The 21,194-nt window shown below is 34.9% G+C and overlaps 1 protein-coding gene and 1 long non-coding RNA gene across 3 annotated transcripts; one reads left to right on the top strand and one right to left on the bottom strand.

The window, feature by feature from the left end:
- Positions 1-96: 96 nt before the first annotated feature.
- On the bottom strand, positions 97-17,928 carry LOC139504740 (uncharacterized). Of its 2 annotated transcripts, XR_011659349.1 has the most exons (4): positions 17,789-17,928; positions 16,766-16,993; positions 14,589-14,716; positions 97-162 (listed from the first exon to the last, which is right to left on the bottom strand). It is a non-coding gene; the product is annotated as an uncharacterized lncRNA (long non-coding RNA). The 2 variants fall into 2 exon arrangements; XR_011659348.1 differs by lacking the exon at positions 17,789-17,928 and having other exon boundaries at positions 16,766-17,345.
- On the top strand, positions 5,772-10,163 carry LOC139504741 (uncharacterized). Its single transcript, XM_071294722.1, has one exon. It carries the CDS (start codon positions 5,798-5,800, stop codon positions 6,608-6,610), a length of 813 nt encoding a protein of 270 aa, XP_071150823.1. The 5' UTR covers positions 5,772-5,797; the 3' UTR covers positions 6,611-10,163.
- Positions 17,929-21,194: the final 3,266 nt, after the last annotated feature.

Below are 21,194 nucleotides of genomic sequence, written 5' to 3' on the forward strand. Positions count from 1 at the left end.
AAGTTCCTGATGTTGAACAATCTGCCTGTCCTCCTATGCTGCTGCGGGCCGCGTCCCAAATTTCCTGAACAGATTGATGAATATTTGGATCCAACAGTCCTGATCCTGATAATCATACATATAAACACTATGTTCCATCTCTAGTGAGTGTTATGTGGAATTCTGCAATTAAAAAACATGCATTTGAGTATAATGGTTGTGATGGTGACCTAGATTTTTGACTCCCATGCAGCACAAAATGGGGATATTGCATGGAAAGAGAGATTAAAATGTGTAAAATGTGGTTTTGTTGGTCAATTTCACAAACTTTTTTATGAAGGTAAATTCCCCTGCACCTGGTAGAAAGGCTGCAACCATTAATATGGGGCATACAGGCAGGCTTAATGACTACAACTATTTCGAACAAGAGTTTTCGAGATATCACTCTCACATGTAATGTTATTCCCGCAAATTTATCAGGTATGCAAAAGCTGGCCAATAAAGTTGGATCAGTTATTGTAAATTTTTAACCGACAGACATGAAGATATAAGGGAAAGTCTTGTCGCTGAAAATGAAATGGTCGTTATGCTAACCCTGTCTTAGTAAATGTTGAAACGGATGGGCGATACAATAACCCAATATATAATAGTGATGTCACTGCGTTCCAAGCTGGAACCCAAGTTGTACAAACAATGGTTGAGAATAATACTAAATTAAAACAAATTGTTAGTGTATATACTGGTAATAAGCTTTGCCAAGTTGCATCAAAGTTAAGAAATAAAGGCATTGAGGTATTGTGTCCAAATCATGCGGGACATTGTTCGGCAAATTTAGCAGAAGATTCAGTAATTGGAAATGAAACTGAACATGCTAGACAATACTCCTTAGTCACGGATCGATCGCCATTACGTAATCAAAATCGAAAACGAGGCTAGGGATACAAACAAAATGGATACCTCCATAGGCGGAACGTATCATTGCTGCGTACCAAAGTGCACCAACGACTCCCGATACGATCCCGAGAGGAAAATTTCGTTTCATAAGTTCCCTAAAGATGCTCTGTGAGGAAGACTTGGATCGTTAAGATCAAACGCGACCTAGGAGCAAATTTCAGGGTGATTATAACAGTGACCTTGCAACTTTCACTGGCTTCAGTCTTCACGGACCCACCACCCTAGGTCAAAATGCATCAGATCAACATTAAATCACCCAGTTTTGGCACAATACAGTTTCTTAAAAATAATGTATGGCCAAGTGTTACATGAGGGGCCTTTGAGGCCTTTCCAGACCTGAATGTCTCACAAATGGATATTTTGAACATGTCCAAGCTGTCAGCAGTTTGATCAACCCTGTGCCTAGTCCAAATAATTATGACGTCTTGAAAGGCTATTATATTTTTTTTCTTTGACGCCTTACATAACCCTGTGCCCCCCTTTTTGCTTTGCTTTCAGCTCTGCCCTTGATATTCAAAGACAATTTGAAGCTCCAACAATAAATATAAAATGAAATTATAATAAGAAACAATGATAGCACATAAACTCACAAAATAGTCTAGCAAGTTATGCAATATATACATGATATGGGCACTACCAACCAGTGTGACATGAAATGAATATCCATTTGCATACTTCATGAACCTCATGCCTGTTTCGCAGGGAATGCCATTTAGGGCTGTCCCTATTGCCTTGGACAAGTAAAATTGACATTTAGACAGGTAAAAATTTAATAATACCTGCCCAAAGGACAGCTAATTCTCTCTGAATTTTCAACTGTATTTTTACTTTGGGGCAAGCAAAATTTTCTTCTACATGCATGTACCTGCCCAATATGACAATGGCTCTTTTTAAAGGGTAACGACAGTCCCTGTTAGGTCTGATTTTTTGCTAATTTCTGTTGATTTGTTAAAGCTTTTAGAAATCTCGCACGACGCCATTTCCAAAACTTGATAGGCCTGCATTTGGATCTATTTATACTGGTATCTCTTAGTTTTTTATTATTTGACTTTTTCCCTTGAGGACTCGCAGGAAGGCGTATCTGAAAAATAAAATAGCCTTCCAAGAGGTTATAATTATTTGGACTACGTGTAACCCAAATTAGAATTAGTATATTGCACGAATTACTTGCCAGACAGGCCACCTAGAACATGTAGTACTAAGATACAAATTTAAAAAAGTGGCCCTTTACAAAATTTAATTGCATGTCTCCCTTTCAGAAGTATTTCCTGTCAAGAAAAAATTAACTCGTTAGATGTCGATAAACGTCGTATTATATTAAGAACGATCTCAATTTAAACAGAGGAGTGTGTACGAAGGATTCATGCCCACTGACCCAAAGGAAATTAATAGTTAAAAAGTTAGAAATGGGGTTCCTCCTAGAATTAACGGCTTTTATTCCTGTGGGGGGAGGGGGGTTCAACGGTAAAGAGTTGAACAAAGATTCATACCCCTAAATAAGGTGTCTTTGTTGAATTCGCCCACTTTTCTTTTCTCATTGATTCATTACTTGTCAACTTAGGACCTTTTCATAGTTCCCTACTTGGTGTGAGTCCCACTTATTGAAGATCTTGTGGAAATCTCCGAAAGTTTTTGAAATCACTTGTGGTAATACAACATGTAACTGGGGTGTGTTTGTTACGTTATACCATATTCATTCTTTTTCTATCATGTCAGACTGTTTTAGGCCTAATGAAAACACTTAAATTCTCATACTCCTCGGCTCATAGTCTCCTACCTACCATATTTTTCTGTCTCTCAGTTGAAAAGATTTATGTTGAAAATTTCTTATTTTAATATGCCAATCATCATGATCATGGTGGTTTGAAATCAAGTTTAAAGCACAATTTAAAACACTTTTTGCTTTTAAAAAGATTTATATAAATACTTGTAAAAGTTTAATCAGAATAAGGAAACTAAATAAAGGCCTAATTACTAATTACATGCGAGTGACAATATTGTTTGTGTCGCTAGCAGGTTATTCAGAGAAATTTGAATATTAAATTCCCTGGACAAACAAGCAAATTTTCACATCACATTTCTATTTGTCCATTGTTAAAATTCAGAAAATTGTAATGAACCGTGAAGAAATAATTTGGCTATTGAAATTAACAGATCATAAGTTGCTGGGTCGATTTCAATTTTTTTTTCTTAAATATTTTTTATGACCTGATCACTAAACATACTATAAAAGGGGCACATAGATTTACCAAAAAAAGTCAGTCAAAACACCTGATATTGGTTATACATGTAGTAGTACAACAGACATAACAGAGAAGCTAGTAATTAGATCAGTGTGACATTTTTGAAGCCATAAACAGTCCAGCATGCAGTAATTTTAGACATACATTTTCAATATTAGGCACTCCAAATCAATCCCTCATTCGACAGATTCCCAGCGTGTGTTTGCAATTCTCAATGGATTCCAATGAAATTTTACAAAGGGTATTACTAATGTAGTGTACTACTCAGTACTGTGAAGACCATAGACAATTTTGAATATCAGGACAGTCCAATTATTTTTTGGGGGAGCTATGTCCCTTTGACCATCAAAATGTTTAGTCAGGTTGGGACAGGTACAAATATATAAACAAGACATGGTATAGCATTGATACTACCGCAGCTGTACTTCCATGTTGTAGTGTATAATACAACATTGGTTGCCCTATTTTATTATAAATTGTCATTGTGTGACATGATGAAAAGTGGTTTTAAATTCTGTGTTATTTGTCATAATCAGGGAATGGTAATGAAAAACGTTGAAATTTGTAAGAATATCTCCCGTATATATGTTATATATATATATGTAATACATTTTAGATCTCAGATGCTACAAGAGTGTGTTCTTCACATTTTCTTACTACAGAAATACAGAAAACATTGACTGGAAAGAGAAAATTGACCCAAGGTGCAGTTCCTTCCTTATTTGCATGGTCTATAAGTGCCACACCCCAAAGACCGGGGCCAAGACGGAGATTAGTAGAGAATTTTGATGACAAGTAAGTTGTTCATGTTGTTTCATAATTATATTTACACATGTTTTACATATAAAGAATGAATAACAATAAAATTAAAAGACTTTTCAACTTTTGTTCTTTTGATTGACAGATTTATAATGAGAAAACTCAGGTATGTGACATGATAAAATGTAACTCATCATAAAAATATAATGATCAAAATCTTTTTTGTTTAAAATGTTTATAAATAATATGATATATGTCGGATCACACTTTTTTTGTCGTATTTTATTATTGATAAGAATATTTAAATGTATTGATTGAATACAGACTTCTAATTAATCTACTAACTAATTTTCATAAATGTAATTTTTTTCAGCATTCTTTTGTTTTGAATTGTATACATGTACATAGACACCACAGCACATCTTCAGATCACCTATTTAAAGTGAGAAGAAAGATTTAACATTGCTGATTCCATTCAATGCCCCTTAGAATTGACATTTTTTTAAACACAAAGGTTTAATTGCATTTTTTTTTGGCCAGTGGGTTCGACTCCCACCCAGGACGTTCATATCAATGTACTGTGTCGTGATCTTTGTATGCATGTAAAGTTCAAATTTAGATTTCTTCACCAATGTTTTTGTTAAAATGTTTAACTTTCCTGTTGTGCATGTTATTCATTCCATTTAAATCCATCATTAATTTTCCAATAAACTTTATGGCACTAAAAAATGTAAATAAAAGCATATGATTTGAAATATTACATGCATTTTGATTATGAAAACAGTATATATCGGAATGGAGGAGATTGTTCTGGCCTCCAACAAAAAAAGTGCAATTTTATTTGTGTACAAAGTTAAAATTAATTTTTGGTCTTCCTCCAAAATTTCTGTTTTTTGGATCAGTGATGAATGGGTGTACAGGTAAGTAGCTGTTTATTAAAAATTTTTATTAGCAATGTAAACAATATTTTATGTCCATGTTTGACAAGCTTTTAGTCTTAAAGTCATTTTAGACTCCTTATTCTCTATTAATTGCAGAAAACAGGATGTATCACTTTTGAATACTTTGATTGCTCTTTAATAATGTCGGATATTTTGCAATATTGTTTTCCTTGTTTGAAGGTGTGGCCTGAGAAACAACAGACTAAATAGGTGCAATTCCAAATCCCTTGTTGGATCTTGATGATACATGTACTTTGCAATATGCCTGTCAATGGTTTGAAGTGATGTCCGAACAAGAATAAAACTCAAAGGTGTTAGTAGAGAGCAACAAAACTGCGAGTTTAAAATATATATACACTGCAATTCAACAATAAACATGTAGGATGTGGAATAATTTTGAGTCACATACGCTTCGCTCATTGTTGAAGGCCGTACGGTGACCTTTAGTTGTTAATGTTTGTGTTATTTTGGTCTTTTGTGGATAGTTGTCTCATTGGCAATCATACCACATCTTCTTTTTTACATATGTCATATAAGAATTCATAATATTTCATTTGCCTGTATCTGGTTTTCAATTTTGATTTCTTGTTTATATTTTCAGTATTGCTAAAGCACCGAAGCTGTCATGTACAAGCACCAGTCCCGATGCTGAAAATCAGATTCTTGGAGAAAAGATTGTTACCCCATTCGTCTCGAATGATCATGACTATGTTGTTCAGACTCTGTCTACAGAGGAAAAATTACAGGCAGCTCTGAAGGAAGTGGAACTTTTACAAAACCAGGTCACTACTTTATCTTCAAATACATTCTGCTTGAACAGATTTTCAACTGACAATTCACTGATCAACTTTTACACTGGCTTTATTAACTATGAAACACTAAAGAGTGTCTTTACTGCCTTACAGGCCCACTGCAACAACAATGGTTAGATGGTCTCAAATGCAGAGACATGTGAATAAGGAAAATGTCAATGAAAATGCATTCCACTGTGAAACACTGCTTTTAATTGATCAGTTTTTCTTGTTCTTGTGTAGAGTGAGACAAGGTTTATCAGAACAAGACCTTGCAGTAAGATTTAACATTTCACAAAGTTCTGTTAGCAGGATTTTAATAACTTGGGCAAACTATCTGTATTGCATGCTTGGTAGTTTACCATTGTGGTCCTCCAGAGCTGCCATAGATGAAAGCATGCCACAGTCATTTAAAGACACATATCCGAAAACTAGAGTTATTCTGGACTGTACAGAGATAAGGGTACAGACTCCAAGTTCCAAGGTTTTGAACTCTGAAACGTACTCAAGTTACAAAAGTCATACGACTTTTAAATCTTTGGTTGGAATAACTCCCAATGGAGCCATATCTTTTGTAAGCTCTCTGTACACAGGTTCAATTTCTGATAAGGCCATTACTGAAAAGTCAGGGATATTATACTTGTTAGAGCCAGGTGACGAAGTTATGGCTGACAAGGGTTTTTTGATAAATGACCTGCTTAAGACCAAACAAGCAAGTTTGGTAATACCCCCTTTTTTAGGGCAAAAGGGTAAATTCTCAAAAGATGAAGTTGAGAAGACTCATGAAATTGCACGATTGAGGATACATGTTGAAAGAGCAATACGGAGAATCAAAGAATACCATCTATTTGATAAGGTTATACCCTTGAATATGGCCTCTTCAATCAATCAGATATGGACAGTTTGTGCTATACTGACAAATTTCAGAGGCCCATTATTTTAAGTCAAATCGTAGAATTCATAGGGAGAAAAAAACAAAACTCATTTTACTCTGTTTAACTTGTATGTATTCTTATCAGGAGTCAAAATTTTAATGTATAAAACTTTTTAACTTAAGGCCAAAATAAAAAAAACCTAGATTCTAATCCCATCCCAACCAGATTTGGCACCCTTGCCAAAAATTAATTTGTTTTTTTGCCGAATGTCAATTTCTTTAAGGTTTACAAACTTTTTTCACTAAAATTGATAAAAAAAAATTAAATAATTCCTGACTATAACAAAATTTGAACAAGGTTTGACAAGATCTAGGATTTTTTTATAACGGCCGAACTCTGATTTTTAGAATGTTTTTGTGATCAGAAGAAAGTAGTTCTTTGTTGAACAATGATTTTATTTATTTTGATGACTGCTTCACAATCTCTGGCAGTAGGATTTCAAAATAAAACTTGTTGAGCGAGGATTTAATATCTACCCACTTGTCCTCATCCATGTAAATTCGCTCTTTGTGATAGTCCTCTCTGCATTTGACAAGAAAGTCACACCACTGCATCCCAGTTAAGGCTAATTGACCAATTATTTGGTAGTAGTACTTGTGAACATGTTTCAATTTGTAAGTGTTATCATTATTTTTTTTCAGATACGGACAATCTTGAAAAGAGTCTTTGTCAGGACACTTGATTTCCAATAACCCATACATTGGGACGGTATTTGGGTCGTACACTTTCCTATCTGGGGAAGATCCAAGATGGGGAACTGAGGGATTCATAACAAACCCACACAAGTAAACGTTGTTACCAGTTATATCCGAGTATAACTTTGCAGCAGCTGATTCATGCTCAATACCAAACTTCATTGCAGCTGTTTGGATGTTTTTCTTGTTAAGGAAACGCTCAGCCAATTTTTCAAAATCTGCTTTCCTACCACAGACGTCTTTGAAAATAGAAGAGGTTAAGCGGTGTTGTCGAACTTTATGCCATAGTTTGGTTTGGCCTTGATGAATTGTTTCCCGCTCTAGTTCCAAAGCTGAGGCATGGTTAAATTGAAGACCAAGGTATACTTCATTCTCTGACTGATTAAGAACTGTGGTGAAGTCATTATCATGATGGGGCAATATAAATTCTGGAAAACTTGGCATATTTTGATGGTTAATTATGTTTGTCTCTATTGTCGATGGCCTCTGTTGATATGACAAGACAGACCCAAAAGGAACTGGCCCAAAACTGGAATCTATCATAGTTATATCAGTCGGATTTCTTACAGACTTTAGAATTTGTGCATCACTCTGAAATGAGGCCAAGTGTTGAACTAGTGTAGAAGTAAACTCCACACTAGGGATAGGCTGTTTCACTGGGCAGTATACATTAGGTAAAATACCTTCTACAACTCTTTTTCTTTTCTTTGGTTTTTGTGCTTCTGCTTTAACCTAGGAAAAATTATAAGAAACCCCATTTATATAGAGATGTTTTGGATGTCACGTTTTATATACAATGTATGTCACTAAATCAGTGTTTGGCTTAAAATCTTATCTTTGCGTTAAGATGTGTTAGGTTCAATGAGACTTCTTAAGATTTTGATATCATAAGTTTGCCCTTGATGACAATGGTGAAGCATTTAGTATATGTAGAAAATGTATCAACTAAGGCACAGACCATTTAATTTTCTGAGGGGGGCCTGGGATTCACTTGCGAGCCAGAATATTTATTATACATTTAAAGCTAAAAAAAAATGTTGGCGAAATTTCATTTTCAAATAGCCAGACAGGGGCCAGATTATTTTTTTCAACCCAGGTGCTGTTCAGAATATTCTTTCTAAAATGTACATTAGGGCGAACAAGTTTTAGGGCGAATATACCTGGATTCAAATATCCCAGCCTCCCCCTCCAAAAATAAAATGGTCTGCCTAAAATGAATTGTAACATTATTTTCTGACAGTTTAAAGGTGCATGGTGTTCTTTTATTGCTGTGTGTCTTAGTATATTTTAAGTTGTGTGTCTTATGCAGTCTGTTTAATTATCTTGGAAAACCAGGAAAAGTGTAAGGAAACTTCAGGAGAGCTAGCAACTTAAACAAATCTTTAATTTTGGATGGCCTTAGGACAACCAAAAAAGTATGTGTGTTTACTGTACCAAGCTGAAAAAGGTGGATAGAGATTTTTTTCTTTAATTTATGAAATAAATAATATTTAACGAACAACATAATGACTTGAATAGTGGTCAAAACTTTATGGTACAATGTAGGTAGGGGTACATTAACACACACATTTTTTATTTTGACCTTTATATAAAAATGGTTTGATTAGATCTCAACTGTTTAATCAACCTTAGAAATCTCTAGACTGTCAACTGTCTTTGGTGTCAATCCTTCAGTACGGGATGGAAGATGCCACACCTGCGGCATAGATGTTTTGCTTTGAAATGGTGGCACAGCTTTCAAACCAAGCTTCTGGAAATGGCTTAGAACATACAGAAGACCAATGCAGTGGCTACAATTTCCATTTCCTGCTTTGCATTCACATTGGGTTGACTTAAACTCCACTGGTGAACTTTTTGACAGCTTTACCTATTAATTGCAATAATTATTTTTTATACAGTGCCACACCCGTTAGCCATGTATTCATGGTATTGTGTAAAACTTGATAACTCTTTTTTTTCTGAAATTGTGTAAAACCGTTAAATAGGCAGTATGTGTCAAAAGTCTATTTTCAGCAAAATCCAATATGTAGTTTTTTGCCACCCCTGCATTAAATTGATGCCTGTATTAATATTAGTTTGTATATATAAAGTATAGGTTTTAATAAAAAAAAAAATACCAGTCTGTTCTCACGGGTGTGTAGATTAGATTTCTTGTCATTTAACTACATGTATATATGAACATGATGTATTAACAAGTTATATATATGGGATTTTTTTTTAGATAATTAAAAAAAAACGTCATCATCTTCAAAACAGGAATATTCTAAAAACATAATTACACAGAAATTTTGTATCTTTTTTTTTAATTGAATGTTCTTTTCATATGGTTGCTTTGATCGGGGGGAGGCACAGGACAAGTTTCCTCTCTTTGCACCGGCATAACATAAAGTACTAATATACCAAATTTACACATAATATTTTATTTATACCATATGAAATGGTAGAAGATCAAAATTTATTTCAGATAATTAATCGTTTATCAAATCATATAATTTTGTTCTTTTCATTAGATCAATACAAAAACGTTAAAGAATATTTATGCACATTCTTTATTTTTATTAAAACAATGATTCAAATTGAATTTTAAAGTTAAAATTGCAAAAAAAAATAATGTAAGTTTACATGCAAACATATTCGAAACTGAAAAGAACAACATGCAGTATGCTCATTTGGTACAAGTACTTTCTGCTTTTGATAAGCCCTGGGTAGGAGTCGAACCTACGTCCTCGAAAAAAGCAACCATGAAATTTTTAAAACGAACCAAAATATTGTTCCATGATGATGAGAAAGCTAATTTATATTTGTGTTGAAACTATTTGTATACATATGAAAATTGATCTATTTATTAAATAATTTTAACAATGAACTGAATGTATCACTGCTAGCCCACTTGTGAGCGTTTGCTATCACTTTGCTTCTGTCTGTTATATTATACTAATCTTCTCTGAAAGTTCTTGGCAGATTTCATCGAACCTTTGCAGGAATGGTCAGAGCAAGGTTTTATTAAAGGATACTTATTTTGTTCCAGTCTGATGGAAAACATTGTGGACAAACTTTTTGTTTTATTCTGTTTAGAATTTTTTTAAATCTCTGAAACAATAATTCTAAATTCTTGCAGTCCCTGATTTGACGTCAACATGCATACATGTATGTACCACACAAGTGTTTATCGTCATTAGTGAATCGGGCATCTGGGAGCTATAAAAAAGAAGATGTGGTATGATTGCCAATGAGACAACTATCCACAAAAGACCAAAATGACACAAACATTAACAACTATAGGTCACCGTACGGCCTTCAACAATGAGCAAAGCCCATACTGCATAGTCAGCTATAAAAGGCCCCAATAAGACAATGTAAAACAATTCAAACGAGAAAACTAACGGCCTTATTTATGTAAAAAAATGAACGAAACACAAATATGTAACACATAAACAAACGACAACCACTGAATTACAGGCTCCTGACTTGGGACAGGCACATACATAAATAATGTGGCGGGGTTAAACATGTTAGCAGGATCCCAACCCTCCCCCTAACCTGGGACATTGGTATAACAGTACAACATAAGAACTACTATAAATAATCAGTTGAAAAAGGCTTAACTCATCAGATAAACAAAAAATACAAGTGGACGTGGCCGGGTACTTATACTTCCCGACACAAAAAACACAATGAACAGATCTGATTTTCTCTATTTCTCAATCATTTTAGATCCAAAGTGAACGCTTCCAAGTTCTTTACATGATATAGGGAACCATAGAGTTAACACTTATTGCACATGGACTGTAGGTGCAGTACTGTGCTACATATGCATCAGCATGAGGGTGTAACCCCCCTTTTTGTACTCAGGGGGAGTGGATGGGGTTACACCTTTGTGTATTGTTTATGTAATCATCATTAGGCATTCAAACAATTCATGAACAGGTAACAATAAAAAGAACACAAGAACATCAACATAGTCTAACCGTTAATCTATATGGAGGGTTATTCTTCCTCATTGATGGATAAGCATATGCTCTAACAAAAACTGCACTTTCACTTGCCTGGACTGAATAGAAATTAGAAAACATCATTTGACTACATGCACATGTAGCTGTGGAATATACAATACCAATCGTTTAGGCACATAAATGACAAAATTGCTACACCAGTAACAGCCAATGTCAACAAATACTACTGAAAGGTATCAAGATATGCTGTGAGAAAAGGCCCGTTTATCTGTAATGTTGATTACATTACATTACCAAAACTAACAGTTTTAAATTTAACCACCTTTTGGTATGCAGTAATCAGGTGCAGTTTTTAATATAAGAGTATTCAGGACCTGGAAAGACAACGGCAAATCGTATTAAAACTTTCTGTGTTAAATAGTATTATGGTTTTCAAGTAATTTTCAAAAGGCATTCAGGGGGGAGGGGGGTTACACCCCATCAGTATACATGAGAGAAAATACCTAGATAAATAACTATACAGTCGAGGATAACATTACATGAGAGAAAACCAAGTGTCAAAAGTTCATAACATGTACAGATAACAGATAACAGGGTGTAACCACCCTTTAGGTACACAGTATTCGGGGCAATTTTAAAGGGTATTCAGACCTTAGTACGCAGTATTCAGGACTTAAAAAGACAATGAAAAATTGTATTCATACTGCATGTGTTAAAAAGTATTCGGTATTCAGGCCTGGTAGGCAGTATTCAACAGGTTGGGAACAAACCCCCTGTATGGTGATTTTACCTCTATAGAGGAATAATCCTTCTTTAGAGGGATAAAATTATCCCTCTATAGAGGGGTATTTTTCTTTGCACTGGATTTAAAGCAAATTAGGGCAGAATGGCATTTTCTAGTTATATTGGCTATAATCTCTAGCATTATATGCATCAACATATGCACTTTACTAAAAATTTGGATAACCAGTTTTCTGCTAAAGTGACAAAACTTGCAATCTATTGTAAACCTATCTGAACACCTGATCAACAACAAAAGGAATAGTTGACCTTTAAATTTCATGTTAAATCTAACAATAGAAATTCTGTTCAGTGAGGCATAAGTGAGTAGAATTTACCTGATCATCACAGCTTTCAATCATGGTGAACAATAGCTTTTATATTTAGTCAGATAAGCATCAAACTGGGCATGTGCATATTAAATTAAGTACATCAATTGGTGCATCAACTATTCCACGTTACTGCCATAATAAGTAGAGAATGCCATTCTGCCCTATTTTGATTTAAATCCAGTCTAAGCAAAAATACCCCTCTATAGAGGGATAATTTTACCCCTCTATAGAAGGATTATCCCTCTATACAGGTATAATCACCATATAGAGGGTTTGATCCCAACCTATTCAAGTAATTTTTAAATGGTACACAGTATTTAGGGGGAAGGGTATCGGGACTGTTCGCCCTAATAACATGTTCGCCCTAGGTCCGTTCGCTCTGAGTTCGTTCGCCCTACTATAAAAATATTAATATTCAGGGCATTGAAGTTGAATAAACTTATTCAGATATTTCTATGGTATATATATCATGTATATTCTTGAAATTTATGGAAACATTGAAATATTTAAAAGTTTATGGCTTGTTTAGGATCAATAATTGTTCAATGACAAAATAATTCGGATCACTGATTATTGTGATACTTGTCTTTTGATGGATTAATAATAAAAAAAAAACAACACGTTTTGTTTAGATAAAATATTCAGCTTGAAATCAATAAAAACAATGACGTACAAATTGTAAATCATGAAACGGACTTACAAGTTCATTTAATATACTCTAAGACTAGTCATACTGCATACATTCGTGATTGACTGAATACACTTATTTTGTTAACAAATATCAATAAAGATAAATATTATTGTATTCCAGTATTCTACTCTGCTAATCAAAGGGAAAATGATAAATTGATTGCTGCAATATAAATATGCTGTCAATTTTTCAACAAACTTTAACATATTTTGTTCAAATACTTAAAAAAAATGCGACTAGACAACAAAAAAAATAATATCAGGGCGAATGGACCCTGAGCGAACAGGTATCAGGGCAAACAGGTACTAGGGCGAACATGAATCAGGGCGAACGGACCCGGATTCAGGGGGAAGGTGGGGGTTACACCCCCAGATAAGAAAGCTTACAAGTTACATTCAGTCATTCTTAAAAATGTTGTTACTGAATGAATTTACTATGGGCTTTTCAGAGTTCTGTCAGTGAAGACCCCTGCAACTCTGGACCAGAAATGACATTCGTTGAAAAGGGGGGTGCACTTCAAACTGGACGAATCTTAAAGAAATTTTGCAGGAAATGTTGTTAAATCATAGTATTCAATAATCGTTTAGAAGGGAGTTCGTGTCTGGACACGTGTCCTATGGTATGGCGAAGCCGACGAGTGTGAAACCGAACAGGGGTGACCGTTGTCTGACAAGTTGACAAGCATTTTGATTTTCGACCCTAACCTTCAATATCATGAACATATCCTTCGATGAAATTACTATATGCCTTTTGCATTTTGGCCCGGGGGACTTTGGCGCTATCGTTAGCCCATTTGTCGACCTCTGCTTGGGTGAAGGGAGGAACATGGCGTAAACTTAGTGTCCACACTCCTGACGAACCATCGGAGGCCGCCATTGTTTGTATCCCTAGCCTCGTTTTAGATTTTTAATGGCCGCGGCTGTGAATAAAAAGTATGCACAATTGAACTAAATGATAACCTTAAAATTGCTCATGTTACTACTGATGGGGACAGCAAAGCTGTGAATGGTATTACAAATGCCCAATGTTCAAATGTTAAAGTCCTTCGAGATATAAGACATCTTGGAAATAGCATGAAAAGGGCCGTACAAAACAGTACTTTTAGTTTGTCTATGTTCTCTGGTAAAAATAAAAGAAATCTGAAACACCGATTTGGGTTGGACCTTAAGGCACGGTGTACTGCAGAACTAACCTACGCATTTAAAGCACATAAAGGTGAATTATTTGCTGTGAAAAGTCATATGCCAGCAGTAATAAAGGCAATTGTGTTGTGCTACAGAGGTAGTTGTGGTATGTCGTGCCAAATCAATTCATATGTTTGTGCCGGTATGTCATCTGATCAATGGCAAAAGGGTTTTCTTCCAAATAAAGAGCCTCTAAAAATGACAAGTGATGATGAGGTTCTTGTTGAGAACTGTATCAATGTGCTGTTAGGTCCAAAAAGTTTGGATCTTGTACGCTTTTTAACTTCGACTCAAAAATGTGAAGCATTTAATCGTACATTGCAAAGGTGCAATCCCAAAATGGTTACTCACAGTAGAAATTTCTCAGGTCGTGTTCACACAGCGGTCACATGAGAAATCACAAATTTGGTAACTCTACCATACTCCGTACAAAGGTACTGGGTGCAGAGCTTACTCCTGGCTCATCTGTCATAAAGCACCTAAAACAAAACCAACATATTGATGTTTATTGCAGCAAAAGAAAAATGTTAAAAGAAACAAAATGTCTCAGGACTTTAACACGTCAGAGAAAATTTGACCTGCATGCTGCAAAACATTACAAAATTCATTATCGCAGTGGTATTGCAGATCCAAAGGTTCAATCTGAGAAGATATAATGAAAATAGTAAAAAAACATAATTTACATCTGTGTGGTTTTCATAGTGATTATCTCCCTTTGATTGTTGATGTACTTTCTAAAGTGTAAATATTGTGTATATATAAAGTGTGTGCATAAGGATTGTTTATTTTAACTGTTGTACCTTTTTAAAGCATGCAATCAGGGTATGGCAGATGTGTTTTACAGTGGACAGGATAAAGTCCACGGCATATTTGTCGGTCTTTGTTGACATGCTCGGGTTCAAGCGATAGATGTTCAGCATTGACACACCGATTATTATGACAAATGTGTGACACCTGCATGTTTGAAGGCATTTCAAAATTGTTTGTGTGAAGCATTAAAGCAAATCTATGGCTGTACATAGTCTTTTTCTGTTTATTCCAAGGAAAAGTCACGGTCAGTTTAGAATATGGTGCCTTCCCTCCCCCCAATTTGCACAAAAAACAGCCGAGTGCCCCATAGGCCTCAGAATTCAAGGATAGTCTTTGTTTTTGCTTTTCAATCCATTCATTGGTATTCATATTTGATTTAAATTCAAAGTAAAGGCAGGAAAATATACTTTTCAATGTCAAGGCTGCACGTGCGATTTCGCTTAAAGGTGTCATACCACCAATTAAAAGTCCCTATCTGTTCAACCAAATTTTGCAATTTTCACAGCTTTCTAAATATTTTACCTTAAGTTTAACTTCATAGAAACTAGGTATATCCTGAATCGTACAGGTGTCACCTTTCTGCATGCCAATTTTCAACATACATTCAAAATCATATAAGAAAGCAGAGAGCTTCCGAAAGGAGGTACCCCTAAAAATAACCCCTGGTTTTCTGGAAATCTTAAATTAGTATACTATGGAGCGCATTAATCCTCAATTTTTAATGCAAACTCATAGACAGGTAAATTTTGGCTCAAAATGGTCTTAATATATTTCTCTTTCAACAAAAGTTTCATTTCTGCAAATTTGTTCGTTAGTTAAGGTGAACAATGACATCAAATGCACTATTTTTTGTCCGAGTAGGCCTACTTTCACATACGTTCTAAATTTGAGGGAGTAATTGGTGGTATGACACCTAAAGAGACATTTTTTTCCCTTCAAAATTGATTAAACTCTGTTTTTATCTTTATATAGGAGTTATGAGAAAAATTCCAAGATTTTTTTTAATTTCGATGAGCGGTTTTTGAAATTTTTGAAAAATAGTCATAGTATCCTCCCTTAGCCACAACAGTAAATTTTCATCTAATTCTTGGCTTGTGTAGTGCTAAGGAAAACCCTTTTTTGAAGTAATGAAACACTTTAAATCTAAAATGTCTTCACACAAAGTCTCTTAGTATTTGTTGGAGTACTTAAATCTCTAATTACTTAAGCCAAAAAAAATATCAATTAAATTTTATTTCAATTTAAATTTGAATTTTTGGAGAAAAAAAATTGAAATTTGTCTTTTTTTAAAGAAATAAATAGGTTTTCAGACTTTAAACTTTGGTAAAAGGCAACAAAAAACAAAATTCAACATCTTAGCAGTAATTTTATTCAAACATATTGTAAAAAATCTGATTAATCTATGTCCCCAGGTCACATTTTTATCAGCAGGTATAATATCTTTGGATTTACAACTTTCACAGGGGGTGTCAAAAATAGCTATAAATAGTAAAATGTATCCAATTTCCTGTTTCCAAATGCATATCAAATTATAATCATGTATTTTTATAGCTTTCATAGCTAAAAATATAAGCTTTAAGTGTAGTTTAGGCAAATCTATTGCAAGAAAATGGCTCGAAAGAGGAAGGCTCTATCTAAAAAATTTGGCTTTCAGAAAGGACACATCCCACCTGCCAAGGGTAAGAAATTAAAGTTTGAACCTAAAATTGAACCTGAACCTTTTATTCGGCTCCCATATACTGTTTTTCAGTCTAGAGTTTCACATAAAAATTCTAAAGTCTTTGAAGTTCCTGATGTTGAACAATCTGCCTGTCCTCCTATGCTGCTGCGGCCGCGTCCCAAATTTCCTGAACAGATTGATGAATATTTGGATCCAACAGTCCCTGATCCTGATAATCATACATATAAACACTATGTTCCATCTCTAGTGAGTGTTATGTGGAATTCTGCAATTAAAAAACATGCATTTGAGTATAATGGTTGTGATGGTGACCTAGATTTTGACTCCCATGCAGCCCAAAAATGGGGATTTGCATGGAAAGAGAGATTAAAATGTGTAAAATGTGGTTTTGTTGGTCAATTTCACAAACTTTTTTATGAAGTAAATTCCCCTGCACCTGGTAGAAAGGCTGCAACCATTAATATGGGCATACAGGCAGGCTTAATGACTACAACTATTTCGAACAAGAGTTTTCGAGATATCACTCTCACATGTAATGTTATTCCCGCAAATTTATCAGGTATGCAAAAGCTGGCCAATAAAGTTGGATCAGTTATTGTAAATTTTAACCGACAAGACATGAAGATATAAGGGAAAGTCTTGTCGCTGAAAATGAAATGGGTCGGTTATGCTAACCCTGTCTTAGTAAATGTTGAAACGGATGGGCGATACAATAACCCAATATATAATAGTGATGTCACTGCGTTCCAAGCTGGAACCCAAGTTGTACAAACAATGGTTGAGAATAATACTAAATTAAAATTTGACACCTAGAAGGATACCCTATTAATTAATTTAGTTTTCGTATTAAAAAAGAAGAAAAGATGTTAATATTAGAATAACGAATCTGCATCTTGTAAATCTTAACTTAAATAGATAAAGTTTGTTCCACGTGTCACAAGGTTATCTTGACCATCTTCTGTACATTTTATTTTACGTGAAAGGCGAGATGATGTGGTTTTTTTTTTGTGTAAACAAGTAAAGACGATAAAATAAAACACAAACTATTTAAAATACTTACAGCTTTTCAATGAATCAGGCCAAACATTACTCAGGTTCTTTATTCGTTTGATTGCGGCCATCACTTCATGTACAACAGAACTTGGCCACGCGAATATGATACTTGTCCGGCGGGAAATCCTGTTATCAGTTGCACAGCTGGTTCCTGGTAAAAACGATGCATCCACGATAGTAAACATACTAGTCTAATTAGTTGTTTGATAATCTACTAGGGACTTTTAATGAAGTACTAGCCAAACTAGTAATATTTACTAGGTATTTTTTTCAGTGTTCAGAGCGTATTTGAGAGGATGTAAAGTGTTGTAGGCAGAATTTTGTAAAAGATTTATAATGACTTCAGAATTTCAGGAAAAGTATCAAAAGTCATAGGTACTTGGGGACAGGAAATTTTTTTTTTATTAACCGTCCTCCTTTATTTCCAAAATTCCTATTTTTTGTTTTCTATTAATGTAATTATTAACATACATTTAGTGTACATGTATTATGAAAATTCCAGTCAGGAGCCCTGTAATTCAGTGTTCAGTGATATTTGTTTTCGTTCATTTTTTGTACATAAATAAGGCTGTAATTTTCTCATTTGAACTGTTTTAGGTTGTAGGTTGAGGTTGGATTCATAACAAACCTGACATAGTTTTATAATATAGTTAATTGCTACCTCAGTTTTATATTAATAAGAATTAAAATGTGCTTTGTTATTAAATGCAATATCAGTATTTGGTTCAAATATATAATCTTAAATTAATCCTAATTCTATCTTATTCATTCTTATGTGACGTCATTTTTCATTTTTGATGCTCTGTTTTTACTAATTCAAATGACGTCAATTTTTCGTCATTTTTCAGTTTCAAATAGGACGTCACTTGGCGTAGAGGTTTAAACGTATTCGGATGTGTCTACTTTTGTGTTTCAAATGTCTGGTTATGTAAATGTATTTCAGTTGTTTCCTGTAATTAGTTAATACTTCAGCTTTATCATGTACATCTTTTGTATATTCATTTTATTAAATTTACTGTTTGCAAAAGTATAAATTACTCTAAATTATAGGGATTTTCTGGTAACTTAACAGAAAACCCTTGCCGTTTTTGGCACAACCTTTTTGATCTTTTGGTCCTCGATGCTGTTCAACTTTGTACTCGTTTCGGCTTTCAAACTTTTGTATCTGTGCGTCACACATAGGTCTTGTGTGGACAAAATACACTTCTGGCGTATTAAAATTTTGAACTTGTTGGCTGTCGTTCATGTGATTCTTTGTCAATTGTGTTCTCCAATTTATTTATATTGTAGTCCTGTGTTGTCATTTTGATGTTATATTTCACATGGCCATAAAAGTGCGAGGTTTGGCATGCCACAAAACCAGGTTCAACCCACCATTTTTTCCTTTAAAAATGCCCTGTACCAAGTCAGGAATATGGTCATTGTTATATTATAGTTCGTTTCTGTGTGTATTACATTATAACGTTTGTGTCGTTTGTTTTCTCTTATTTTTGAGTGTAAATTCACATTAAGATAAGACGTGTCACGGTACTTGTCTATCCCAAATTCATGTATTTGGTTTTGATGTTATATATATATGTTATATTTGTTATTCTCGTGGGATTTTGTCTATGTGTGTTACATTTTAGTGTTATGTCGTTGTTCTCCTCTTATATTTAATGCGTTTCCCTCGGTTTTAGTTTGTTATCCCGATTTTGTTTTTTGTCCATGGATTTATGAGTTTTGAACAGCGGTATACTACTGTTGCCTTTATTTACATTGGTCATTTCGGGGCCTTTTATATCAGACTATGCAGTATCGGCTTTTGCTTATTGTTGAAGGCCGTAAGGTGACCTTTAAATGTTAATTTGTGTCATTTTGGTCTCTTGTGGAGAGCTGTCTTATTGGCATTCATAATACCACTTCTTCTTTTTTGTAAAACATTTAGCGACTTGAGAATTTCAGAAAAGGTATCAAAAGTCATAGGTAATTTGGGACAGGATAATTGTAGCCCGGCTCCTCCTTCTTCCACAAATGTTTTTTTTTTTGTTCTCTATTAATTTTAATGACACATGAATAATTTTAGCGCTTATCTGTATATTATGAACATTCATTAAAGGGGGGATCGGGGCAGAGGCGGATTTAGGGAGCCCGCCCCCCCCCCCCCCACCCCCCCCCTTTTCTGAAAATAATTGGTTGCTTATATAGGGAATCACTGAAGCATGACCGAGCGGACCCCTTCTTAGGCAGTCAACAGGCCCCTGCGTATGAACATTTCTGGATCCGCCACTTCGGAGGGGCCCTGATCCCAATATCCCGGGCTTAAAAACATGAAATCCCGAGGTTCTGAATTTATCACAGAGAGCATGATGATTAATTTATTATAATTGTGGAAAGAAGAGAAGCGACACCCAAAATGAGGTCTTCTCGTTTAATAGTATAGATACTGTTTTAACGTGGTTGTAAACAATGATAACTACATTAACTACATCAACAGCACCACACAATTGCATAACATAAGGGTCAGATTCATTTCGTTGTATTTCGTTTCTTCATTTTCCATTTCGTTTCGTTTCGTTTCTTCATTTTTTTCATTTCGTTGCGTTTCGTTGTATTTCGTTTCGTTTCGTTTCGATTCCGTTTCTCACTTTATAAGTACCCTTCTTTTTATTGTTATTGTTAATTTTCAATGAAATTAACACAAATATTTGTATCCTTTTTAATACCGGGATACATAGTTTCCTTTCTTAAATTTTGGTAAAAGTTTCGTCTGCTCCGCCGTCACAATAAGTAGGGGAATTCTGTCAACCAAAGACATCACTGCTACCAGGCATGTCAAACAACTCTCTTTTCAGCACCTCTATCTGGCTAGTCTGCTTTGCTTTCTTCATCTTTTTCATTCTATCAACTTCCCTCTTTACCCTGACATGCATGGTGTTCTTCTCAGTGTCCGTCATCTTGGTAACTTCAAATAAAGAGCAAACAATACCATGAAATCTCTCTACTTATTAATACTGCCATACTTATCTAAATACCTGTGGACCTCCATCAATAGTCCTAGAGACTCTGTCCTAGAAGAAAGCTTCCTAGAGGCACCTGTGTTCAGTAAGTCTGCTTCCGTCAGTCCATTTCGTCTGCACTCTGGTAAAGTACTCCAATTCATCTCTGGTCCTGGCATCTGGATAGAGTGGCATACATACCTGTGTTGTTGTAGTTGGATCTACTCTATCCAGGTGATTTCTCAGAAAATGATAGATGGGAAAGCAGGCTTCCCCATCTATCATACCTACCAACTTACTCATCCTGGGCTGTATCTTACCAATATCACTCCAGACAATATCCGCCATACTTACTGTGGACTGAGTCCCACTCACCATACCATCCCCCAGATGGCCCTACCTCATACTCAGTCCCAAAACGTCTACTGGCATAGT

The sequence above is a fragment of the Mytilus edulis genome, unplaced genomic scaffold (genome assembly GCF_963676685.1).
Source record: "Mytilus edulis unplaced genomic scaffold, xbMytEdul2.2 SCAFFOLD_771, whole genome shotgun sequence".
Taxonomy (NCBI): domain Eukaryota; kingdom Metazoa; phylum Mollusca; class Bivalvia; order Mytilida; family Mytilidae; genus Mytilus; species Mytilus edulis.